Below are 27,726 nucleotides of genomic sequence, written 5' to 3' on the forward strand. Positions count from 1 at the left end.
TATTAGGCACAACTAGAAAGATGGCGCAAAAATTGGGTCAAATAAAAAAAATGGCGCAAAACAATTTCCCTCGTTTTTTTTCCTAAAAAAATTCGGTTTTTATTCTTTTTCTTTTCTTTCCTTCTGTTTTCTCTCTCTCTCTTTTCTTTTCTTTAGCACGTACAGAGAGAAGAGGGTTCAACAAAAAATTACAGAGAAGAGGAAGCACTTCTCAACGCAGAGAAGGAAATTTCTCCTCCTTCTTCTACACGTTAGGTGTGTTCTTCCTTTGTTTGATTCTTCAATCTTTCTCTCTTGGGCGCGGGTTCCATTCTACTTCTAGGGTTTGCACCTCTGGTATGTGTTCATCCTCTTTTTCTTCCACAAAGAAATCAATAAAGATTTTGGAGTAAGATGAAACCCTAATTTGTTATTGTAGAAAACAGTTTCAGTTCTGCCAATGCATAATATACCTGATCCAATTTGTTATTGCAGAAAACCTAATTTGTTATAAGCAAACTCAGATTGTTCCAGACTCTTGCCACGACCAGGTTCTTGTTCTTCTTCATATTGTCTTCTTCTTCTGAACTATTTATGAAATAATTCCTGATTCAATTTTGCATCAATTTTAATTCGATTTTGCATCAGTTTTATTCAATTTTCCATCAATTTCATTCAATATGACTGTTCTATGTTAGTTGTTCTTCTTCATATTGTTCAATATTAGAAATCAAGAGTTTATGGGTGGTTGAAATCAAAGTATTTTTGTTGTCTTCATGTTCTACTGCTATCAATAGATGTTAAGACTGAATTTATCAAGAAATCGACAGAAAATTTCTGGTTTTACTATTTTTTTGTTATCTTCTTGGTTTTTATTATCTTCATGTTGTTTTGTTAACTTCAAACTAAGAAATCGATAAAAATTCGTGGTTATAGCTCTGATTTAACCATCACTACATACCGGACATCAATCGTTTATTAATGAATCAAACTTGATCAAGTTCAGTAGGGTTCATCTATGTCTAAATTTTTGTTGTTGTTGATTTCTTCTTATTTGGGTTCATCTATATCAGTAGGGTATTAGTACAGGGTAATGAAGTAGATGAGTTTAAAGAGAATCATTGTATGCTCTTCTTTGTAATTTGGTTGATGTGATTGAATTGAAATTTATTTATTTTATGAAATCTGATATATGTTATTTCCAATTCAGTTTTGAGATTTTTCAATATGTTGTTTAATGAAGGTTAGAACTTCATAATCGAAAACCAACTAGTCTGTGTATGTTTGACTTCAATAGACCGAAAATCAGTTCAGACTTCAATGTTAGAATAATGTTCATCCTCTTGTTTTTCTTCTTCTTCTTCAAATAAATCAGTTAATATTTTGGTTTAACATGAAACCCTAATTCGTTTTTGCAGAAAAGGAATTCAGTTCCAGTGTATAACCAGGTCAGATAGTTCCACGACTCTTGAAAAACCACGATCAGGTTGTCTTTCTTCTTCATATTCGTTTTCTTCTTCTTCAAAGTAAGCAACTAACTAGTTATGATATAATTCCTGATTCAATTTTGCATAAATTTTATTCAATTTGGTTTTTCCAGGTTAGTTCTTCTTCTTCTTCTTCTTCAAAATTAGAAATCAAAAGTTTATAGTTAGGTGAAATCAAAGTATATTTGTTATCTTCATGTTGTACTGCTATCAATAGATGTTAAGACTGAATTGATCAAGAAATCGATAGAAAGTTCCTGGTTTTACTATTTTTTGTTATCTTTCTGGTTTTTGTTATCTTCATGTTGTTTTGTTAACTCCAAACTAAGAAATCGATAAAAATTCGTGGTTGTAACTCTGATTTAACCATCACTACATACCGAACATCAATTGTTTATTTATGAATGAAACTTGATTAAGTTCAATAGGGTTCATCTATGTCTAAATTTTTGTTGTTGTTGATTTCTTCTTATTTGGGTTCATCTATATCAGTAGGGTATTAGTACAGGGTAATGAAGTAGATGAGTTTAAAGACAATCATTGTATGCTCTTCTTTGTAATTTGGTTGATGTGATTGAATTGAAATTTATTTATTTTTATGAAATCTGATATATGTTATTTCAATTTCAGTTTTGAGCTTTTTCAATGTGTCGTTTAATGAAGTTTAGAACTTCATAATCAAAAACCAACTTTCTATGTATGTAGTATAGCTTCAATGGACTAAAATCAGTTTGAGACTTTGATCAACCATTGAGACGAATCACGGTGCATGAGACAATGATTCAAGTTTATTTGTTACACTTGATTACAATATTGGATGCTTCTTTCTTCACATTGATTTTCTCTTCACCAGCTTCATTTTTTTTGATTAAAAATTAATTGAATAGTTATGATTTCAAATGCAGTACTTGTAGCGGATCTCAAAGCTGTAGAGTTTCGCCGTAGGAGTTTTAATCGTGTTTTCTGGAATTAATTAGGTAAAAATTCACATCATCCTCTTTAACGTAATTTCTGAAATAATATATTTGTTTATGTATAGGGATTTCTTCTTCATCTTTGTGCACCGCTATTTCTCTTTGTTTGATAAAGCAGTGGTTGTGTTCAACCGTTAATTTTTTCAGATTGGATAAGAGTTGGATGCAAAAACGTAGGACGAGTAATGAATATCGTGATGGTGTAAAGGCATTCATCGAACATGCCTTTACACATGGAAGAGTTTTTAATGGAAGAGTTGTAAAATGTCCATGCATAGATTGTGCTAATGTAGAGTACGTCGATAGAAATTTACTTTACGAGCATCTAATTTGTCGTGGAATTATGAGCAATTATAAGGTGTGGGATTTTCACGGTGAGAACTCTGATCAGACACCTACTTTAGAAGCCGAAGTGTTGACTCATAATAATGAGAACAATGGGGAGGGAGGTGACGACATAGAAGGTATGTTGCACGATGCATTTGGGTTTCAAAATGTGGGCAATGATATAGATGGTGATGCAGAAGAAACCGATAATATACATATTGATGGTGATGCCGCCCAGTTTTATAGTTTGTTAGAGGAAACTAAAACTGAGTTGTATCCGGGTTGTAAAAACTACACAAAGTTGTCATTTCTTTTTAGGTTATGGCAACTCAAATGTCTTGGAGGAATTAGCAATAAAATTTTCACAGACATACTTGTATTGCTAAAGAAGGCATTTCCCGAAGGGTGTACATTGCCAGAGACTTTCAGTCAAGCCAAAAAACTTGTTACGGATATGGCTTTAGATTATAAGAAGATTGATGCATGCCCAAATGACTGTATGTTATTTTGGAAGGAAAATTCAGATCTAGAAAATTGCACTGTATGTAATGCTTCTCGATATGTAAAGGAGAGCGGTATTACACATAAAAAAACTCCTGCAAAGATTCTGCGACACTTTCCGTTAAAACCTAGGTTGAAACGCTTGTATATGACGTCTAAAGTTGCAGTAGACATGAGATGGCATGAGGAAGGCCGCACAAAAGATGGGGTTCTCAGACATCCGGCAGATGGGGAGGCATGGAAACACTTTGACCAAGTATATCCGAGTTTCGCTGCTGATCCCAGGAACGTTAGACTAGCATTAGCAACAGATGGATTCAATCCGTTTGGAAATATGAGTTCTGTACATAGCACATGGCCGGTGGTATTAATGCCCTATAATTTACCACCATGGTTGTGCATGAAGCAACCTCATATGATTTTGTCTTTGCTAATACCTGGTCCTAGGAGTCCTGGAAATGATATTGATGTTTTTATGAGACCTCTCATTGACGAACTGATAGAATTGTGGGAAGATGGGGTTGATACTTATGACGCAGCAAGGAAGGAAATGTTTAAAATGCGTGCAGCAGTGGTCTGCACAATTAGTGATTATCCAGGCTTGGCAATGCTTTCTGGTTGGAGTACAAAAGGGTACTTAGCATGCATAACATGTGGTAAAGATACAAGCAGTAAATATCTAAAAAATGGGGGTAAAATATGTTACATGGGCCATCGTAGATTTTTGCCTATGGATCATAACTTTCGGCGACTCAAGAATGATTTTGATGGAAATACAGAAATGAGAGAAGCCCCGGTACCTTTGACAGGAATAGAAATAGTAGAACTACTAAGAGGAATTCCACACCAATTTGGAAAAATTCCTTCTGAAAGTAATTTAGATGAGGAAGTTAATGGACCTAAAAGAAAAAAAGCTCGAGTAGTATCTGGGTTTCCAGATAATTGGAAGAAGTTGCCCATACTTAATGAGTTGCCGTATTTTCCATTTATTCTTCTTAGACACAACCTAGATGTCATGCATATAGAGAAGAATATATGCGATAGCATTTTAGGCACTATTTTGGGCCAAAAGAAACGTTATCAAGATAATTTGAAAGTGAGACATGACTTGGAACAACTGGGGATCAAACCTGAGCTTCACGCAAAATGGCTTGTGGATAAGAAAAAATGGTATATACCCCCTGCTTGTTATACAATGACTAAAAGTGAAAAACAAACATTTTGCAAGGTATTGAAAAGTTTGAAAGTGCCAGACGGGTTCTGTTCAAACTTTTCGGGATGCATAAAAGTTAAGGAAGGCAAAATAATTGGTTTAAAAAGTCATGATTGTCATGTAATTATGCAACAATTCTTACCTTTAGCTGTTCGAAATATCTTGCCGGATAAAGTTTCTTCGGTCATTATAGAGTTAAGTGCCTTCTTTCGCGAGTTATGCACAAAGGTAGGTAAACCAGAAGATTTTACAAGATTGGAGGAACGCATTAGTCTCATTATTTGCAAACTAGAGAGGATATTTCCGCCTACATTTTTTGACATTATGATGCACCTACCGATCCATTTGGCGTCCGAGGTAAAATTAGGTGGCCCAGTTAATTGTCGTTGGATGTATCCGATGGAAAGGTATTTTATTTTAGACTAAATATTTTATTCTTTTTATACTTTAAATAATGTCAATAGTTATGTTATAAAAAAGTTTCTTGTTATAAATGTAGATTCTTATGTACCTTAAAAAAGTATGTGCTTAATAAGGCTCAACCTGAAGGGTCAATTGCAGAAGGATACATGATAGAAGAATGTTTGACATTTGTAACAAGGTACTTAGAGGATGTTGAGACACGACTAACCAGACCATCTAGGTATGTAGACGACTGTCATATTGGAAGTGTCGAAGGATTTATTCTTAGCCGAGAAGAAAGAGATCAAATACATGAATATGTCTTGTTCAATGATGATAATATTTCTACAGCATTAAAGTAAGTTGGTTTAAACTAAACATAGGCAAGTTACTTTCGATGTTGCAACTACTGTAGTTATTTAATATTAACATCGTTTTTCTTACAGTGAACACAACAATTTTCTTAGAATGACATATCCAAAATTGCCTAAACATCGACTCCAAAAGAAGCATAAAAAGGAATTTGCAGCTTGGTTTAAAGAGTATATAAAAGATTATTTAGAGGCAGGTCTGCCCGTAGTAGAAGGTCACGATGGACTTGCTAAAGGCCCTTTTATTTCAGCAAAAAGATACACTGGTTACACAGTTGGTGGGCTTCATTTCAAAACCGTTCAAAGGGATTACGGTTCCAAGACACAAAACAACGGTGTTGCAGTTATTGCAAGTGTTTTTAATTTTGCAAGTTCAAAGGACCAACAACCTGTCGAATCAGATATAACTTATTATGGGCGCTTGATCGATATAATAGAGGTGGCATATCCTCACGGACGTATATATGTTCTTTTCAAGTGTGAGTGGGTAGATGTAACAGGCAGAGGATTAAAGGTCGACAAACATGGATTCACGCTTGTCAATTTCACTCATACATCATCATCCCAAAAAACTGAACCATATGTGTTGGCTTCTCAAGCATAACAAGTTTTTTATGTGACTGATTCAATAGAGTCAGATTGGCATGTGGTCGTGAAGAATAAGCCTAGAGATACCTTTGATATGGGTGAAGATGAAGAGTTACTAGCTTCTGACTATGATCCCTTCGGTAATCAAAATGGAGATGGTGTTTCGTGGGAGGAAAATGTGAACTTGGTCAGGGAGGATGTGATGGGGGAAACAATTGAGGGTGTTCCTCCTCTAGTAAATCAACAAATTGAATATGACATCGAAGGCGAACTTGAACAGGAAGAAGACGAAGATGAAAACGAAGATTTAGATGAAGAAGATATAAATGATCATGATGACTTTGATTCTTGAATGCACTTCATGTTTATTTTGTTATTAATTCGTGGAATAATAATTAATTTTGTGATACTTAATATTTAATTATTTCCTTATCTTGAAGTTACTTATTGATTGATAATAGTTATATTTTATGTTATAATGTTGTATTGATTCTTATTAGATATGTATCTTTATCTCTTTCTAATTTTTATTTTTATCCTTCCAGTGTAGATGGGCGAGCATGAAGAGCAACCTACTTATAGGAAAGGAAGAGGCGCAACAAAATTCGATTGGGTGGGGAAAATAGCTGATCCACTACCAATTACTTGGTATCGCGGGAAACCAGTTAAGGAAAACTCAAAGAAATTATCATCGTTTGTTAGAAAAATTGGTAGGGATTTCAATATTTTACCCATTCACGTGATTAGCTGGAAAGTGATGCCAAAAGAAAACAAGGAAGAAGCAATCCGCAACATCAAAAAACACTTTATCATTCCAGACGATGGAATTGAATGGGTGAAAGATAGGTTAGATGGAGCTTGGAGGGATGAAAAATATGAAATGAAGCGGAAATATTTTACTCCATTCTCCACTTTCGGAGAACGATTTAGGAACTGTCCGGAGGAAATTCCCTTGGAATCATGGAGGGAAGCGATAAAACGTTGGGCAGATGAAAAAGTTGTAGTAAGTTGTGAGATACAACGGTACTGATTTATTATTTTTGTACGTATTGTTAATGTTGATAATGAATTGTTTTCGTCATTGTTTTTGTTTGTATGACAGGCTAAGGCAGAAAAAAATAAAGAGAACAGGAAGAAACTAAAAACATGTCATACTGGTGGATCGAAGAACTTTGCAAAACACGCCATTGAGGTGAGAATCATTATTTATTATTCTCTAATATATTTCCATACTAACATGATGAATTTTATAGATAGAGGAAGATCCTCAAAGAGAGGCACCATCAGGTACTCCAGCATCTCAAGTAGAAGTGTTTATGAAAACTTACACAAAGAAGGAAGGTACACCAATCACAGAAGAAGCAAGGGAAAATATGGTAATGATAAAATTAACTTATGTTATCTCTTTCATATTCGAACTAATCTATAACCCTTAGAGTAATTTCAATATTTGAAGGAAAAAAAGAGAGACCTAGTGACCAGAGCTACTCAAGAAGGATTGCCTGTATATGAGAATGGATCAAATAGCATATTTGCTAAGGTTATGGGGCCTGAACGTAGAGGTTTTATTCGGTGTTATGGAAAAGGCACCCCAAAAACTGTTTGGGGAGAATCATCCAAAGTTGAATTTCGTAAGAGCAACGAAGAAACTTCAAACTTGAAGATACAAATGGAAGAAATGAAAAAAGAACTCAATAGCACAAAAGCGGAATTAGATGAGGGCTTATTTTAAACGTCTTCGCGATGGGGAGGTAGATTCTTAATAGAATTATAATTCAGTATGTAGTGATCAGTTCAACTGATATTAATGACTTATGTAATCGTTTTGCAGCTACATGTCTCTACGCCTAGCTTCTCATTTGAAAGTTCTCGTAACGACCCAAGGTCATCCTCACATTCGGATTAGCCTGAGGTAACCTTCTCTTCTAAGTAGTATAATATCTATCACACAAATAGTCACACTTCAGTTACACTACCTTATTAACATATGGTAATCCTAATGTATTACTATTGTACAAGCCTTGAATTATTCAAAGAAATGCTTTAAAAGATAGGGAAAAAAGTGGATACTGAAATTGTCTCCACACTTTTAGCGAAGCGGCGACCTAGCATGCGGAAGTGTTATAGTTGGATAATACTACTTTGTCCTGTTTGTTGTATGTAGTATTGTTGAATAGTTAATACCAGATTGAAACTCAATGACTTTCTTCTTCTTTAGTTTCCATTTTGTTCAAGTCTTGAATGAATTAAAGGACATCCGAATTAATCTCTCTCTGAAAAAACAAAGACACTATACTCACATACCAATAGGTAGATTAGATGATGGTATCTTGATCCTTTTTCCGTTTCCTTGTACATGTTTACTGCATAGAATAGGGTTGATTTTAGCTACAACTAGTGAATTAACTTCATCTTTGATGATTATAAAGTGAGAACTAAAATAGGCATATGAGTGAACCATTTATCAATTAGGTAATTAGTATAGTACATATACTTACTTTTTCAGAAAACAATCTGTCTACTTGTACTAAAACAAAACTTTCATTTCGTATATGTTGTTCTGTTTGATATCTATAATTATAATCATAAAAATAATATTGTGTTGAGAAACCAAAATATATGGGGCATGAAACTTAACCTCAACATGTCATTTAAGTATGTGGTTCCATTATACATCTGGTTAGACAATGACATTGTCCACTCAACTTGTTCTAGTGACTTTGACTGGTAATGCTATTTATGCCACAATTTCACGTCCCACTTTATCACAACTTTATAATCGCAACAATGTAAATCTTATGGAACAGGGCAAGGGGATGGTGTTGCGTCGCAGCAGGCCAATGGGCTGCAGCTTCTGCTGCATCGCAACATGCCAATAGGCTGCAGCAGGCCAATGGGCTGCAGTTGCTGCTACGTCGCCGTACGTTTCGGTGTTATCTTTTACTGAATTAGACCATTGTTCTAGAACTAATGCAGTATTACATGATCTTGACACCTAATATGAAACATTATTATGTAAAAGAACTCCAAATACCCATGAGAGTATGCTCGTTAGATTGCAAAAACAGTAAACACGAACTTATTATGAAGCTACCGCTTTTAAGAAGATTTTGTATGTGAATGTTTGCTCTTTTAACAATTTTATAGAAGTTTTGATATGTTTGTATTATTTGCCGTGTCTTAATTTAGAAAAAGGGAATAAACTAATAGCTTTCGCTGTCTTTTGTTTTTTGTCCATGAAATAGGGATTGGATGGAGCTCTACTGGGATGGTGTTAGAGTAGTTTATGTGAATATGTTATCTTCCTACAACGTGAGAAGCAAGATGGAGGATGAAGTTAGGGTAGTTTATTTTTAATAGAATTTTATCTTCCTATGTAAGAGGTATTACTTTATTCTCTTATTTTGGTTTGACCTTTTTTCTCGTCCAGACTTGTGAATATGTTCAGGGGACTTCTCAAAACATGTTTGATGTGAATATGTGATTTATTAAATATTGGTTCTAGTAAAATTTTCCCTCAAAACAGTGAAAGGGATGTTACACCCTACACATAATGTAACCTGTGTTCAAATTATTAAAAAAAAATATTATGACTTTGTTTCATGTTCATTGTGTCATATACAATTTTAAATCATGAACTAAGTATTTACTGCATGGTTAATACAACTTTTTTTTTCCTCTTTAATATATTCATTCAAAGTTTCAAAAAAAAAACTTAAAGGAACTAAAGAATGAAAAATTTCTGAAGGAGCAACAAAGAAACTACCAGATGAGTGATCTATTTGGATATACCAACTAAATGCTAATTCGGAGCATAGTTGCAGCAATCAAAAGAGAGTACACCTAAATCTGAACACAAGTGCTTCAACTTCGAATTAACCTGATAAATGCAAACTTACGTTCATGCATTTCTTTTCCGAAATTAATATTTGGCCGGAGGTAAGTGGATGAAGTAAGCAAAGATAATATTGTAATAGGTGCATTAAGTAAATGATGACAAATGACATTGATCTTGCTTTCTCATTCAAAATAGTACAACACTTCAGCACGTAACCTATCAGTGAGTCTGCATGCCTAGTGCCTACAGATTGTTACCTAAAAGTGTCAAATTAACGACCCAAAATTGGACGCCACAGCAAAATTTAGCGAAAATCAAGTTAAACACTAACTCATTTCGATGCGAAGATATGATCTATATAACTCATGTTAGTCAAACTGATTAATTAAGCATATACCAGAATAAACACGAGAACATTTACCAAAGAAAGTTCCACCTGCGGTATCAAGAAAGTTCAAAACAGTGTCAATAACACCCACAAGAAGACTATCATTTACCAAAGAAATATTTCGTTAACAACGTCATTACATTTTTCAATTTTTCATTCTTCAAAACCCCTATAATGCATGAAAAGTATGAACTTAATAATAAATAATATGCATTTAAACAATTAACAATGACAAAGCATAGAAAACATCAAATTTAAGGTTTCCAAGATGCTCAAAGCCTCAAGCAACATTTACAATTGGAAGTATGATAGAACACTATGTATGTATTGTTTCACACCTCCCTGAGTTCCTTTAGTTGAAAACGAAAATATGTTGAGCATATGTCAGATCTCAATAACAAACAAGGAACACAAACCATGATTATTTATCTGACATAATAGTATAGCAGAATTTAGCGAAAATCAGGTTAAACCAAAGCTCCTAGGATGCGATCTTCCTGTAATGATATGATTATATAACTCGTGTTGGTTAAACGGATTATTTAAGCATATAACAACATAAACCACAAGAACATGGTCTGAATTCACATTTTCGAGCTTGCACCTACAAACTCTTTTTTCTTTCTAACACAAAAACCTATGAATTGCTTTACACAGGAAATACTATTTGAGTAAAGGACATCTAATTATATGAGTACTGTAGAATTAGCAAAACATACAATTTCGACGAAACGAAAAGCGTACCTTTACAACAGGAGCTGCAAGGAGTCAGATCTGTTAACATGTTTGAACAAAAACAATAACAATCAAGTGGATGTAAAAACAACATAGTCGATCAATAAAAGTGGATTTTGCTGTGCAGTCAATCAATAAAAGTGGATCCAGTCTATGCCTTTCTTAATTTCCTTACTTGAAGCTTACTTATGACTTCGCTTCATAACTTCATTAACATTTTTAGAATGTCTTATTAGATTAACAATCGTAGATATCAACTGAGATAAGATATAAAAGAACAAATGAAAGAAAAGAAACGATACATCATTACACACAACAATGGCAACAGAGAATTGCCATGTCCTCTGAAATGCAATCAGCTATACTGTAGAGGTATCAACCACCTCGACACTCATATCCTGCATAACATGTATATATAATTTTATACACATGTAACTTATATGTTCGTCAAGAACATAATATACCAAAAAACAAGAACTGATGGAGAGAGAGAGAGAGATGGACATGTGCATAACAATCTTCACCTTTTTAGTACAAGCACTCGCAGATTTGTTAAGGTAAGTGATATGCTTTACATTCTCCTGCACCTACAAATATGAAGAAAAAGAAGTCAAAAATTTGTTTGAGATTCTACAAAAAAAAAAGTTAGTTAGGGTTCTATTCTACAGTTGACTTCATTTAGTCCAATAAATTACATATTTGAGATTCTCACATTTAAATTATCAACCAAATGAACCTTCAAGATAACTACTCCATCTTTCATTTTGTTTGCACAATACAAACCTCGAAGCAAAAGATTCTCAAAGGTTAGATGAAATCCACCAGGAGATTTCCTAAAACACGAATTCTGGAAAAATACAGGCATAAAAAGCAAGAGATTGTAATGAAAGTACCTTCTCTCCCTCCACAGTTGACAGTGTTAACATTGTTGATAACCCGAATTTAACCTTCAACATGAGGGACATTGGAATTAAGGAAGAAATTAATCTTACATTTGCATAAAATCGACCTAATTAACTCAAAAAGATCAAAGATTCAAAAATAATTTCATCGACGAAGAACGGTTCACTCAATAAAAACACTGTCAGCCGAAAATTGGATCTCCACCAATTAAGTAACCTACAACACTGCCAGAATCGTCGTTGGGTGAAACTCCTTCCAGAACTCATCGTCTTAACTTTGATAGGAAATTTTCTTAAAAACAACCAAGAACAGTAATCATCTTCTCTCCTTTTCCAGGCTTGGAGTCGGCATAACAAGCCAGAATTTGGACAGGCGGAGTAAAAAATGGTTGTTAATGAGTTAGTATCAAATTCCACGACATTTAAATCCAACTCCAAACTTGACAAATATTAATGTAAATCTCTACATGAAACGAATATGCATTCAAATTTTCAAAAAAAACGAATATGCATCCCATCCTGGAGCGAGTACAACATAGAAAAAACTTCAACTCTATCTTAAACACAACCACCAATCAAGCAAAAAAAGGTACCTGAACACAAGTATTAACGCACAAACAAACACTCCTACAAACACAAGGAACTAACTTCAAAACAAAAACCAAACATACCCATAAACACCACACCCACGACCACAAACACATACAAAAACAAATTCCAGGAAAACATAAATATAGCCACAGATACAAAACACAATAGCAAACAGTTATACAAACACATACAAAAATACACAAACACAAGAACCGAACTCTAACTCAAACAGAAGCACCAATCAAACACTTACATGAACAGGACCACAAAGAGCACTTATACGAACACGAAGAACAAACACAAAACAAAAAAATAACCACAAACACCATGTACAACGATATCCATATACATACAAAAACAAATGCAAAGTGAAACATAAATATATACACAAATATAACCCCACAACGCAAACCAACTCATACAACTAACAGAAACACAAGCAAGAACACAAATGAAAAAGAACAAAAGGACTATAAGAACACCTAGGGGGCCAATGGATTTATGATAATCCCTATTTAACTCATGAGCAAGAAGGATATTATCTTGAATGCACCTACCAGAGACAAAGGCAGATTGACAAGGACTAACAAGATTGAATATACAATCTCTTATCCTCAAAGTGACAATTTTAGTAATACATTTATAAACAACATTGCAACATGATATTGGTCTAAATTCACTAACTCTAGAAGCATTGACAGATTTAGGAACCAAAGTCACAAGGGTAGAATTTACCTCCTTCAAGAGCTTTCCTGAGGTGAAGAATCTCAAAACAGGCACAAGTTACAGACTTATAAACAGAACAGAAAAACCCTAAAAACCAGGAGAGAGAAAGAGTGCGGCTGAGTTAGTTTTCCGGCGGCTTTGTGGTGGTCGGTGTCTTTTTTGTTCTTCTTTCTTGCTTGCTGTGCCTCTTTAGCTGGTCTGGCGGCTGGGAGACATCTCCTTCTTCCCTCTCCAACGATTATGGAGAGGGAGGAAAGGTTTTTTTCTTCTGGTTTCTTAGATGGTGGTTCGAAGAGTCTGATGGAGGAGGAGAGGTTTAGCTCCGGTACTCGTCAGGGAAGTTCAAGCTGGGCGAAGTTGTTTCAGGAGAGAGAAGGTGGTATGAAGGAAAAGTTGGAGTTCTTCCCTTCTGTGATGATTAATGAAGAGAGGGTTACTGTGATTTCTACCAAGGATTATTCTAAGCAAATCAGTCAGTGTGAGAGTTGGCTCATTGGTTCATTTATTGGTCGGAGACTGGACTTTGGGTTTGTTCGTGCTACCTTACTGCGTATTTGGAAACCCAAGGGAGAGATGTTTCTTACTGTGCAAGGAGATTCTTCTTTCATCATTAGGTTTGCTCTTGAGGAGGATCGACAGAGAGTCCTGGAGATGGAACTTCTTTTTATTGCTAATTGATTGTTTTTGGTTCGCCCATGGAAGCTCTTCATTGAAGAAGATATTACAAAGATGGAATCAGTTCCTATTTGGGTGTGCTTGAGAAATGTTCCGAGCTTCTTGTGGAATAGGAGAGGTCTTTCTCAGATAGCTAGTCATTTGGGTTCTCCCATTATGTTGGATGGACCAACTGAGCTGAAAACTCGGATGTCCTTTGCTCGTGTTCTTGTGGAGATAGGTAAGGATTGTTTGCTGCCATTTACTATTCCTATTTTGATTGATGGGGTTCGAAGAATTGAACTTAGGGTTGAATATGCGTGGAAACCTTTGAGGTGTGATGGTTGCTCTGCTTTTGGACATTCTCTTAGTCGATGCCCAACAAGTGTTCGACAAAATGTTCCAAAGCCTGAGAACAATTCAAAAGCTGGGAAGCAGGCCTCTGCTGGTCCTTCTAAGGGTACAAGTAGCCAGGCTTGGGTTCCTAGGCAACCTAAAGGTTCTAATCTTGGAGTTCCTGGGCAGTCTAGTTATTCTTCTGTTCCTCCTTCTCATTGTGCTCCAGCTTGTGATCAGAATGAGGCCTTTGTGAAGGACTCTTCTGCAAAAAGTTGGGCTACTTGTGCTCAAGTTGTGCCTCCTAGTGAGGCAGAGCTTGCAAAAAGTAAAGAGGGGAGTTCTCATGAGCTAGACTTGGCTGGAACTGATGCTACCATGGTAGATGAGGGAGGTGGGTGGTCAGTGGTTACTAATAAGAGAAATAAGAAGGTTAGTGTTGGTATTGGTGTTGTTCTTTCTTCTCCCTTGGAGGAGCAAAGGAACACTAAAGGTTCCAAGAGACAATATGTGGGTGGTTTTTCTTCTTACAAGAGTCCTGAAGGAGGACTGATTTTTGGTGCTGGAGGCAAGGAGAATAGGTCAGAAGGAGAGTCTGAGCCTTGTGATGAAGGTCATGCTGGTGTGGCTACGAAGGTAGCTTTGTATTCCAGGAAGGGGTTTCTCTAACTTCCAGTTCTGGTGGGATGGTAAGAGGTCCTTCCCGTACCTTTAATGGTTAATTTTGGTTGCTGGAATGTGAGAGGGTTAAATAGCTCTCTCAGAATAAGAGATGTTAGGGATCTCATTAGAATTAAGAAACTTAGTCTTATGGGGCTGGTTGAGACTAGAGTTGTGAGGAGTAATAAACTGGCTATTCAGAGAAGCATTAGTCCTTTTTGGAGCTTCTTAGATAACTATGATGAAGATGAGGGTGGTAGAATATGGTTGGCCTGGGATAGTAGGGAATTGAGAGTGGATATTTTGTTTAAATCTAGCCAGTTACTTGCTGTCCATGTGGAGATGCAGAATGGTAGTGAGTTTCTCTTGGCTGTGGTGTATGGTAGCAATCTTGATGTTTTTTTTTTTGCAATAGTAAGCGGATTAAGGGGACCGACCCCGCACAAAGAAAACCTAAAGAAAGGAAAAAAACCTTAACTCAAATACAATGCTTTTTCCGAATCCTAACATAACCCTCTCTATCCTTCACTAAGATAGATCTCAAGTCTGAGTGAACACACTTAATGTCCAAATCAACAAAACCTTGGCTCGGCTTAAGCTTGGAGAGCCAATCCGCCGCTTGATTAAGCTCGCGCACCACATGCTTAACTCTCCTATCTGGGAAGGTAATCCACAAATTCTCTATACTCTTCCAAAGCCACCAGGCCTCCCAAGGAGGATCCACACCCTGCCCAGATAGCAGACGACAGACAAACATGGAGTCCGAAGCAAGGCTAATGCGTGTCAATCCAATTTTAGCTGCTAACTTAAGTCCCAACTCCACCCCTTGGAGCTCATGGATAATAACCTGAGCACTCTCTGCTGTCCCAGCAGCAGCAGCCAATAGATGACCCTTATGATCTCGAATCAGAGCCCCAAAGCCAGCAGAAGACCCATCCATCGCACCATCAGAATTAATGAGGAAGACACCTTCCTCAGGGGGCTCCCAGATATAGCCATGAGACACACCTGCAAACATAGGGATCTCAACATTCCAATTCTTCTGAAGCATAACATTCTCCTGAGTTAAAGGAATTCTAGCTTTCCCAGCCATAAGCATGATTTGGACTTCACTAATGATGGTCCTTAAGAGGATAATAGCAGGCTTAGAAACCTGTTGAAAGATACAACTATTTCTCTCTCTCCAGATAGAAGAAATATAAGTGGTGAAAACTAACCCTCCCAGCTGCATCTTGAAGTTAGAGGAGCTAGTGTTCTGTAAGAACCAATTCAATTCATCATCCCAAGACAAGGGACTCCCTCTAGTCAGCCCCAAGAGGTGCAGCAAGCCTTCCCAAACCTGCTGAGAATATTCACACCTAAAGAATAAATGTAAGTCAGACTCCTCTTCTTTCTGGCAGAGAGAGCAGATTGGGTCAACAACCACTCCCCAAGCAAGCAATCTGTCACAAGTTCTCAACCTTCTGTGAATAGCCACCCAAGTAATGAACCCATGTTTAGGAATAGCCTACTTTGACCAAACCAGCTTAGCCCAATTCACTTTTCCAGCAACAGGTCTAAGGAGATTATTAGTCTCCTTCAAAGTATACTTACCTTTTGAAGCAGCAGTCCAAATGATTTTATCTCCTGTACCTCCCCCAATGGGAACCTGCTGAAGTTGCTCCATAATCTCCTCTAAATGAATTTCAATGTAGTCAGGGATGGACCACTGACCATTGGAGATAGCTTCACTAACCTTAGCATTAGGGGATAGCTGAGAACTATACTGAAACCCCACAGGAAGGAATTCCCATAAAAGGCCCTTAGGGTGCCAAATGTCCTTCCAAAAGAGAGTATTAGACCCATCTCCAATAAGATGAAGAACAAACTTCTTAGCCCAATTCCTACTATCCAGAATTCTTCTCCAACACCAGGAGCAATCCTGAGGTATAGACATGGTCCAGAAGTCCTTAGATTTAATAAGGTTAGCCCTCACCCATCTAGCCCAGAGTGACTCACTACCACTTACCAAGTCCCAAATATGTCTGAGATTCATGGCTTTGTTAACTGACTCAATGTCCCTAATGCCCAATCCACCCTCTTCAAAGGGCAAGCAAACTGTAGCCCATTTAACAGCCACCTTCCTTGATCCCATATGCAGCCCTGTCCACAAGAATTTACTAAACATGGAGTTGATCTCCTTAAAGACCCTCTTAGGGAACACAAACACAGCTGTCCAGTACAAAATCATGCTATTGAGAACAGACTTCAATAGAAGCACTCTCCCAGCAAAAGACAAATATCTAGCTTTCCATGACTGAATCCTATTCTGAATTTTAGATAGAAGAGGTAAACAGTCATTATAAGAAAGTCTAGAGGAAATAAGAGGAAGGCCTAGATACCTCACAGGGAGAACCCCCTTGTCAAAACCCAAGGTGAGTCTAACTTGCTCACCCTCATCTCCACCTCCTGCCCAAAAAAGGGTGCTCTTCATAGTGTTCACAGCAAGACCAGTACCCTTGTAGAATAGAGAAAGAACAGTCTCCAAAGCAGTGGCAGACCTCTCATCTCCTTTCATAAACACCATCAAGTCATCAACAAAACATAAGTGGGTCACCTTAGGCTCCTTGCATTTTGGGTGGAGGATAAACCTGCCCTTAACCTCTTCCTTAGCCAAAAGAGAAGAAAACACCTCCATAACCATGACAAAAAGATAGGGGAAATGGGACACCCTTGTCTCAACCCTTTCTTACCAGCAAAATAACCATGGGACCCTCCATTCACAACAATAGAATAAGAAGGACTAGTAACACACTCCATGATCCAGCCAATAAACTTAGGAGGAAGATTGAACTTCAATAAAACCTTCTGAAGAGAAGACCATCAAACAGTGTCATAGGCTTTCCTCAGATCAATCTTGACAGTGCATCTAGGAACACCCTCCTTCCTATGATAGCTCCTAACTATCTCATGAGCCAGCATAATATTGTCTTGAATAGATCTTCCAGAAATAAAGGTAGATTGGTTCTCACTAACCATAGTGTATATCACCCCTTTAAGCCTCTCAGTCAAAATCTTAGTGATACACTTATATATAACATTGCAGCAAGAAATAGGCCTGAAATCTAACATAGAAGCAGCATTAGAAATCTTAGGAACTAAAGTAACAAGAGTGGAATTTACCTCTTTCAGAAGCTTGCCAGACTTGAAGAAATTGGAGATTGCTAGCACAAAATCATCCCCAACAATATCCCAACATCTCTTGAAAAACATGGAAGAAAACCCATCAGGACCTGGGGACTTATCAGAGCCTATGGTAGAGAGAGCAAACACAATCTCATCTCTAGTCACTGCTCTCTCCAAATCCTCCCCTCCCTCCAATAAAGGAGAATTGAAAGCAATAGAATCAAGGACCTCATCTTCCTCTAAGCAAGGCTGATCAGAACCTAACATAGCTTCATAAAAACCAACACACTCTGCAATAATATGGTCCTGTTCTTCCAACTTGTTACCTTCCTGATCCAATAAGGAGTGTATGCTGTTTCTAGCTCTTCTTTCCTTAATAGAGCAGTGGAAAAAAGATGTATTATGATCATCCAGAGTCAACCATTTAACCCTAGACTTTTGTTGCAACTGGGATGCCTCAGCCTTAGCCAAGTGAGTATAAGATTTCAGAGCTTCTCTTTCTTCTTCTCTAAGTCTAGCACACTGGGGTTCAGATTAAAGCTTTACCTGAACAGCTTCAAGTCCACACTTAGCTTGATCCACCTGACTAGGGAAGTCAACTGCCAAATCCCTTCTCCATACAATCAGCCTAGACTTAACAGCTTTCAGCTTAGTTACAAGCCTAAACATAGGATTTCCCACCACCTTCTCACCCCACACCTCCTTGATCATCTTCATGAACCCAGGCTCATCAATCCACCAATTGTAAAATTTAAATGGCTTCCTACCCCTACTTTTCTGCCCCAATAAAGAGACTACAACAGGAGAGTGATCTGAAGATCCAGGAAGGAGAAATTCAGCTTTAGCCTCAGGGAATAACAACAGACATTCCATATTGAGCAAGGCCCTATCCAACTTAGCACAAATATTGGCCCCATCACTTTGCCTATTAGTCCAAGTGTGATGGCCAGTAAACACACAGTCAAATACCTGAGCATCTTGGGTACAGTCCAAAAAATCTCTAAGATCATCTGCCCTGACAAGATCACCCCCTATCTTCTCTTCAGCCCTAAGAATAGTATTGAAGTCCCCAAGAAACATCCAGGGCATATCAAAGTTAAACACCAGTCTCCTCATATCATTCCATAACTCTCTCCTACCTACTATCTCATTTTTGGCATAAACCATGCCAACCATAAATCTCTGCCCAGAAGGGAGTCCAACACTCACAGCCAGACATTGACTAGACTTAAACACAAGGCTAACAGCAGCAAGATTAGGATCCCACCCAATCCATATTCTACCCCCCTCATCCTCCTCATAATTGTCCAAAAACTGCCAATAAGGACTAATGCTTCTCTGAATTTTATCCTTATTCTTCTTCATAACTCGAGTCTCTACCAAACCACACATACTAAGTTTGTTAATTCGAAGAAGGTCTCTCACCTCCTTCACCCTAAGGGAGCTGTTAAGCCCCCTTACATTCCAACAAGCAAGCTTATCCATTAACATTATGTGGAGGAACACCCCCTCCCATAACATCATCATTCTCCTCCCCCTCCTGCTCTCCCATAACATCATCATTCTCCTCCCCCTCCTATACTAGACATAGCTATCTTCCCAGCTATAGAATTAGTACCTTTGGACTGACCAGAGCCTACCTCCTTCTCTTCTAGCCTAATTGACCTGGGTTCCCCTCCTGTACCCCTACCTGGCCAAGGACTGCCTTGCCCATGTCCAGCACAATGCCTCTTATTAGCAGAGGTAGAGCTACCCCCCTGGCCTGACACTAAAAGTGGAATAGTAGTAGCATTCCCCTTCTTCTTTTTATGGCTAACCACAGACCAAGCCCCCTCCTCCCCTTGCTTACTCAAATCCACATCTCCTTTCCCTACTGTAATAGACTCCAAATCCAACATAGGGTGATCCTCCTGTCGAGGAACCACATTGGACAGAGCATCAGCATCAGGTAAACCAGAAGGATGAGACCCTTGAGCTAGCACCAGAGCCCCATCTTCCTTTCTCGCATGTGTCCCCACAGAAGCAGCCTCAGCATGCTTTACCCTTCTCTGCTTGTCTAGCTCGACCTGCTCTTCTCTGCTGGGCATTAGGTCGAACACCTTGAGGGCACCTTCTGTGCGAGTGTCCAAACACCCCACAAACACCACACCGACCAGGCTTCCATGAGTTTGATCATCAAGGATGAGAGGCACACCCAATGTACTTGCAATCATACCAATTCCCTGGGCATTGAACATCACATAAGGGATGTTTCTCAAGTTTACCCAAATAGGAACAGTATTCATCTCCTCTATTTCCTCCTCAATATTCAATTTCCATGGACAGATGACAAATAATCTATTGGCAATATAGACCGGTCCAAGCTCCAAAACCATTTTCCTATCTTCTTCTAGATCGAATTTCAGCACAAAAGCAGACACACCATGAGCAGTGATTGTCATCTCTCCCTTCAAGCTCCAAGCTCTACGTAAAGCTCCTAGCACCACAGGATACGCCAATCTATCACCCAAAAAGTAGCCAAATAACACTTTCTCACACTGCTGTATTTGCTCTTTGAAATCCCTCATAGAAACCATTGCCACCTTCTCGCCATTGATAACCACTGGTGGAGAGTAAACCAGCTTCGCCTTAGTAGCAGAACCACCACGACGAAAAAGATTCGCCCAACTCGAGCCACCAGAGGATACAGGAGTTCCATCAAAGTCAGTCCCATCTCTAGAAGCCGACCTTCCCTCAACCTTTCTCAGTTGTTCCGAGGAAGCTCGAACTCCACCATGGGAGGAGCTCACCTCACCAACCAGTGGGAGAGAAAACCTTGCTCCCTCAGTCGCCAGCATTCACTTCAAAAGAAGGAAATCCAGCCGACCAGAAAGTTGTCGGAACCAAAGAAGCAACGTGAGGCCAAGAAGACCGGAGATGTCGGAGAGACAACCCTGTCTCCTCACACAGAAACCAAGAAGACAATAACTCCAAGAAACTTGGCCGGAAACCCCCACCGGAAACAATCGCGCCGCCAAACCCTAGGAAAATGCACCACCCGGCTGTTTCTCTCTCCTCTTTCCCACTTTTAATATAATCGATTTTGAATTGCTGCAGGTTTTGATTTAGACCTGACACTTTCTCACGCTCCATCTCTGTCGCTCTTTGTCCCTCCCTCTCTTATCTGCCGCACAGGTATTATGCCTCTCTCTCTCGCTCATAGTCACAATAGGGTTTTAGTTTGTTTGAGTTTGACGTTTTAATTTAGGTTTAGATTTGTTTGAGTTTAAGGTCTTGATTGAGTTTTTGGCAAATCGATTTAACCTAAAGAATTAAACTTATTGGAAATAGATGGTAATGGAGAAATTTGTAAACGAGGTGGTGCGTGAAGATAGATTTAACCTAATGGGTTTGTAAATGAGTTATTAGAGTTTAATCAAATGCTCATTCTCCGATCAAAAATGTTTGTCCATCAAAAGGATTCTGAAATGGCGCTGGTAGTACTGGTGGTGGTGCTGGTGGATTTGAGACCGATGGACATTAGCATAACCATCTATCAAATATGACGAGGAATGGTATTAATGGTTATAATCAACCCAACATCAATGGTGGTAATGGAGATGCATAATCCTACGCAACTATAATTGTTGATTGGTAAGGCTTTTGCTTGATTCATCTCTTTGTAAATACTTTGAGACATCTCAGGTATTTTTCAACTTGCAGTGTTTAAATGTTTGCTAAATCGTTAGCCCTATTGTGGTCTTCAAATGTTTATTTGGCTCTTCATTATTACATCACAATGGTTGAAGTACTAAAAGACACTAAATTATATAGAATGTTCTTTTTGGTGATTTAGGTATGTTGTCTATCGACTTGGACAGATTCTGGCAAAGATTTTATGCTCCAACTAATATGTTATAGTTTTCCCTACTGCTAGAATGTTCATCTTGCATTGCTGGTTAGGTTCGTGAGGGAGAATTAATCTGAGTGAGCAGATTAACAACTTTGATTCCTATACAACTGCATCACTAAAAGCTAGGTCTCATGGCTTCAGAGGATTGAGGTCTAATTGATTCTCTGGAAGCCAAATCATCATGCCACTTGGTCACACAGTCGAACGTGAAGAGGTTCTCTCTCTCTCCCTCTCTCTCATTACAATGCCAAAGATTATGTAAACTTCGGAACTCATGTTGGAATGCGTAATGAACTCATATCTATTGCCTCCTTATTTGCCAATGTCTCAAAGTCCCTACCATATTAGGGAATACTCATTAAACCACAACTTCCCACATTAGGAGAATCGCTAAGGAAAACACATATTGCAATACAGAATTTGATGAAAGAATTGATTGACCTTCATTTATAACTAGAAGGCATGAGATAATTCGTCTTGAAGACCCCTCTTATTCAGGAACATGTGTAATTGTACCATAGAGGCCATATTGTAAGCGAATAACTTTTCTTATATTTGATGTATTAATGTGTAAAGTTGGTATGATGTATTAGTTTTTTCCTTTCTTCACAGCGTTAACTCAGATTGAAGGCCTATTTGTCGAGCACACAGTGATTCAGATTGAAGCCTTATGCAGGTTTTAGTTTGTGTTGCCCCATTTTGACGACAGACATTTGCTCATGAAGACCAACCCTGGGGAAGTTGTGAAGCTTGATAAGACCCACTTTTTCATTGATAAAAAAGATGATGAAGATAGCATGTTGGTGTCAATAGGGTCAGGTGTTCCCCGCAGTAAGAAGGTTAAGGAATTGATTTAATTATTTTTTGGCATATGTTATTTTAATTTATTTTGAATGTTTAGCTCATTTTTGTGTTAAACTAAAATCGATTTCTCTGATGTGATGTCTAAATGTTCTACGTTAAAGTGCACCTCACTTAACGCATTTGAAAATATTGTCCGTGCCTTATGGGCACGGGTTATACCCTCGTAGACTAATAAGAATGAAATCAAGGTGGGAAAGACATCTAGGGTTCTTGATTCCACCACATAAATGGACCATCTAAAACATGCATTTCATTAACAAATCCCTTTTTTCATGTATAACTCAGAATCTAACGTAATAAACTATTTAAATTTCGGAAGATATTCTTTAATAACACAATTCAAATTCATATATATTTGATTGACTATCATATAAAACTAAATTCTTAAACTATCATTCATTATCTAAAAAGCATATCTCATCTAATAACTTAATAAAAACATGAAATATCTAATTATAATGCATGAATGATGAAAAGATCATAGAATCAATATGAAATGACAACTAATAAACATTGAAGCTCAATAGAAGGATTTACTAATTAATAACATATCTCAAAATAAACCCAAGCATGGGTTTCCTCTACAACCCTAAATACAAGATTAGTTACTCATTAAATTTAGAGACATATACATGATAAAACAAAATACATGGAAATAAATAAGACAAAGAAAAGAAGTCACCCAAATCCTTGCTCCAATTGTTCCCAAGTATGATCCAAAGTATGCTCCAAATCCAATTAATAACACTTTGAGAGTAGGTGAAAGTAGAGAGGTTTAGAAAAGAAATTAGAAAGGAATGGTTGTAGAAAAGAAATTAGAGAAGAAAATTGGATAGAATTAGAAAGTAAATCTAGAAATATTAAAAGAGAAAGAAATTGGGTAGAAGAGGTGATGGAGGCTAGAGAAAGAAGAAGGAGATGGTTTTAGGGTTTGAGAAAGAAAAGATAGTAGAGGAAAAGATAGGTTAGAGAAGATATGGGAATGATTAGGAAAAGGAGTGGGAAGAAATAGGAGAGATAGGTTAGAGAAGAAATGGGAATGATTAGGAAAAGGAGTGGGAAGAAATGGGAGAGATAGGTTAGAGAAGAAATGGGAGAGAAATAGAAAGGAAAGGAGTAGAGAAAGATGGATTGAGAGGGTTTTCAAGTCTAGTGTTAAATGAAGGAGAAATGGGTATTATATAGGGGGTTAGGGTTTTTGTTGGGTTAAATGGTAGATCAAGTCGAGATAAAAAAAAGGGCAAAAGTAGAAGCGGAGTTTGTCACTGAAAGTAATGAAGGTGGTAATAGTTGTTCGTCTCCTGTGGGTATCTGAAGAACTTACCAAATTCAACGATTCTGAAAGTATAGAGATGCCCCAGTCAGAGGCTTTAAGACGTGTCTGGTAGTACATACAAGTTCATCATCTTGAGGTTGGTACACAATTAGATTGTTTGGTTGTGGTGTAGCTTTTGTTTCTAAGTTTAACTTTACTGTGTTTTCTTCTCCCTCTACGTTCCGTGATTGACATAAACCCAAGTATTATATTCTATGTACAATATTTGCAAAATGCAAATAAATGTCTTGCGGGTTTAACTTTCTACCGAAATCTGTAGTTTGGTACTTTGGTGCATAACTCTTTCATCACCACACAAAATTGAAGGAGAGGGAGAACGATTGAGAGGCAAGGAAGTGAAAGAAAAATGGAACATTTATTTATTTAATTATAATCTCCCTAATTTTATAGTCTGTTCTATTTAGGATTCGCTATGGTTATATGTTGTAATACACAAAATTCTAATGCCTTTTATCTCATTTTAGGACTTTATGAATCCAATGGTTGTGATATGTGATGCAAGGCTTCACAAACTCTCTGGATGTGAATTTTTTTTGCTATGGGAGTAAAAGAGATGGCGGGGCGTCATTTCTCGAAGCAGTCTTGACAGGTTCACCCTATGAAATTTAACTACTTTGTTTAGTAATTGCTAAAATCTTTTCCTTCTAATTTTTACCTTTCAATTAATTCTGAAATCCACCTCATAGTATATATATGTACTCCCATGAATTTGTAGTTTAGTATTCAAATTATTTCCATTCGTACAATGCTTATTGAAATAAACATCTGTATTTTAAAATATCAGTATTTAACTTTGTTAGAAACTCTACTAAATAGATATTGCTTTAGGTCCATGTATGTCATAACCTTTATGAGATTTACTTTATACTATCATGAATGCAATTTGAAGTGTTATGCTAGAAATTAAACTTCATGAATTTGAGATGTAATTCAGCCAACACTAAGATAATCTTTTCCAAATGCACCCATTTTCTAATATGCTTTCTTATTATGGTTGCAGAATCGAGGTAAACACAGATGACCACCAAGGAAGAAATAATGTGTTTGTGCGATAGATTTGCAAAAAGACAATGCAATAATTTCTTATAAAACAATGCTTCTACCTGAACCCAGAAAACCCAGCAACCAAAGTACAAATGTTTTGATCAAGCTGGCTTTAATGGAATCACGGGTAATCAACTTATATACTTATGCGACATCCAGTCTATTGGTTTTGACATTGCTAAAAAAAACTTCATTTGATGGAGAATGGGTCCGCATATACACCAATTATAGAGGTTGGTACAGTAATAGTTTATTAAATATATGAAATCTCGAGTCATCATTATAGTTTAGCTACTCTTAACGGCTTCGTATATATCACAGGTCACCACCCTCTTGCAAAAAGTGAAGAGACAACAAATTTTGATAATGCTTGTGGTTCATTAATCCTATGAATATTAAACCAACAAAACTATTGCTAAAGAATTGTCGAGGCGAAAAATTATTATTTATGTTTGCTCGTGACACTATTTTGATTCTTTAAATTTTCATTCTTCAATATTTCACGTTGAAAGGTCATTAATGAAGAAGAAGATTGGGCAACTACCACAAAAAAAAACTTTAACAGTACCCATTGCACTATTTCAAACGTTCTTTTATTTTTATTTATTTCGATGAAAATTAACCTGACTTAGTCTTCGTATAATTATCCGTGTCGGAGGCACGGGCTATAACCTAGTTCTGAATAAATATGAAAATCATAGTTGCCATTGGTGCGAATATTTTGTTCTTGTCAGATGAGGACTACGAGATGTTTGTAACGAGCACATAACTTTGGAAGGTAATAAATGAACTCATATTTATCTTGTAACCAACCTTTTAAGTTATATTCAACTATATCATATGAAATGTTTTTTAGGAACATTTATGCATTCATATTGTCGTTCCTTCAAGGATAAGCCCCTGCTCTTCTCAACCAAAAGCAACACATGATATCAATCCGGCACTGCCATTAACTCACGAGTTCTTAATGCAGATATTAGGATTGATAATATTTTAGTGGTCAAAACATGTCAGCATTCCAAACCTTGCAGCTTCCTTCATATGTAGACATAGTTATATTTCCGAAAATTTACTTCCCACGTAATGAAAGTTTTCTTCACCATCAAAGTTTAGTTTGCGTTTTCTTATTTGGTCTCAGCATTCCATTGACATTTACTATTCTAGCCATCCGGGGACATGGAAACCTCAACTTTTGATTGAATCACTTTAACAAAAAATTATGACCTCATGCTTCAAGTTCAAAGCACCATTAATACTTCTTATGTTACGTCAAATAATTCATATTCTCTCTCCGTTTTTATGCCCTTTTCCTATTTGTACTCTTCATTTTAGTTACGAAGTAACCATGTCTAAAAATTTGAAGTAGCATATTCCTTTTGCCGGTTGCTTCAAATTTCATCGACAAGTTCAATATATGAGAACCAAAATTTAAATTTAATGGAATCTATTATTAAGTTTTTTACTTGTACTTAGGTTAACGAATAACTTAACAAATATAGTAACATTTGTCCTATGCTCTTTCTTTTCTTACAATCAGGAAACAACCATCAGATGTAAAATTCTGAGAGATCAAAGTGATAAAGGTCCAAAGTATTAGTTCTTCTGCTCGAAAGGATTACAGACATGTAATAGGCTCGTTCGTTCTTGCTGGAAAACTAAATATTGTGGTATAATGTCGTCCTATTGTTGCTTCTGACATCTAATTATTTTTATTATATCCCAAGTTGTGATCTCCTTGGGTCATTGTGGTTGCTAATGTCATCCAATTTCTTTTACATGTTGTACACTTTTACACACTGTAATCCAATTTCTTCTTTCTTATTGTTTACAGGCCCAAGATGCTCCGAATTTTGCAAGTTACTCGACATTAAAACGTAACTTTGCCCTTGTTGTTGTAGTACATAGATGTCCAGGGTCTAATAATGGTAGAAGCATTACTCGTACTGAAATGTCATGTCATGGATGATCACAAGCAACCTGCCAAGAAAATTGATTCCTGCATTCTTATTTATTTGATGTCTTTCCTTGTGAGATCTCATTGGGTGATACACTTGGAAAATAGAATCTACCAGGTAAGTGACAACTCAGAATGTTTTTTCCACTTTTGCATTAATGATCTTAATGTCAGTGCTCTCCAAAGCAGAAAGGACCACGTTTTGGTAAGTGGGAGGAACAAAATAAATGGTATTGGGAGAGATTTAAAGGAAAGGATCAAGCGAGAGAGGAGCTTAAGTTCGACGAGAAATAGATGGATGAAGAGGTATGGATTAAGAGGACAAGAAAAGCTGAGCTCTAACAAGATGTTTAGTGATTAAGTTTGACATTCAGTTTTAGACAAAGGATACACTATGGGAACTTCATTGAATGTAGTTACGAAAAGAAGAAGCAAGATGAGGAGGCAATAATTACATGCAATACTTCAGAATTATCTCACGATATTCTACTAGCTTGAATTTTTCTCTTTATCGTTTTGTTTTGCAGCTTTCCTGATGACTGTTGACCATAAAAACATCCCATCTTTTATGCAACAACAATTAATAAGGAATAAGTAGTGGAGCAGAAGATGTGGGTATTGGTGAGGATATCCTACTACACAATTGCACTCTCTTGGGACAGAGATGGGAAGTTTAGCTTTTTAGAGGCTTCTATATTGTGAGATTACCAAAGAAAAGCTTCACCTCCATGAAGAAGAATCCAATGGATTGGGTGTTTAATGTAAGTGACAGAAATGGTTGTGTTAGAAATGAATGGAC

General features: G+C 37.0%; 1 protein-coding gene across 14 annotated transcripts; it reads left to right on the plus strand.

The window, feature by feature from the left end:
* Nucleotides 1-72: 72 nt before the first annotated feature.
* On the plus strand, nucleotides 73-27,721 carry LOC147549054 (uncharacterized). 14 transcript variants are annotated; one of them, XR_015237973.1, is made up of 8 exons: nucleotides 73-336; nucleotides 475-530; nucleotides 1,398-1,465; nucleotides 2,372-2,443; nucleotides 25,708-25,751; nucleotides 26,511-26,640; nucleotides 26,805-27,045; nucleotides 27,117-27,721. XR_015237973.1 is itself a non-coding variant. In XM_086670213.1 (7 exons), the coding sequence occupies exons 5-7, from the start codon at nucleotides 2,604-2,606 to the stop codon at nucleotides 5,856-5,858; spliced, it is 3,075 nt and encodes a 1,024-aa protein (XP_086526339.1). In that variant the 5' UTR covers nucleotides 73-336; nucleotides 475-530; nucleotides 1,398-1,465; nucleotides 2,372-2,443; nucleotides 2,506-2,603; the 3' UTR covers nucleotides 5,859-6,266. The 14 variants fall into 14 exon arrangements, 4 of the variants coding, with proteins under 4 accessions (XP_086526339.1, XP_086526340.1, XP_086526341.1 ...); XR_015237975.1 differs by having other exon boundaries at nucleotides 27,455-27,721; XR_015237969.1 differs by lacking the exons at nucleotides 25,708-25,751; nucleotides 26,511-26,640; nucleotides 26,805-27,045; nucleotides 27,117-27,721 and adding exons at nucleotides 2,799-2,904; nucleotides 7,674-7,754; nucleotides 8,650-8,762; nucleotides 9,088-9,352.
* Nucleotides 27,722-27,726: the final 5 nt, after the last annotated feature.

The sequence above is a fragment of the Eschscholzia californica genome, unplaced genomic scaffold (assembly GCF_041429995.1).
Source record: "Eschscholzia californica isolate CP2 unplaced genomic scaffold, dmEscCali1.0.p SCAF_3, whole genome shotgun sequence".
NCBI lineage: Eukaryota > Viridiplantae > Streptophyta > Magnoliopsida > Ranunculales > Papaveraceae > Eschscholzia > Eschscholzia californica.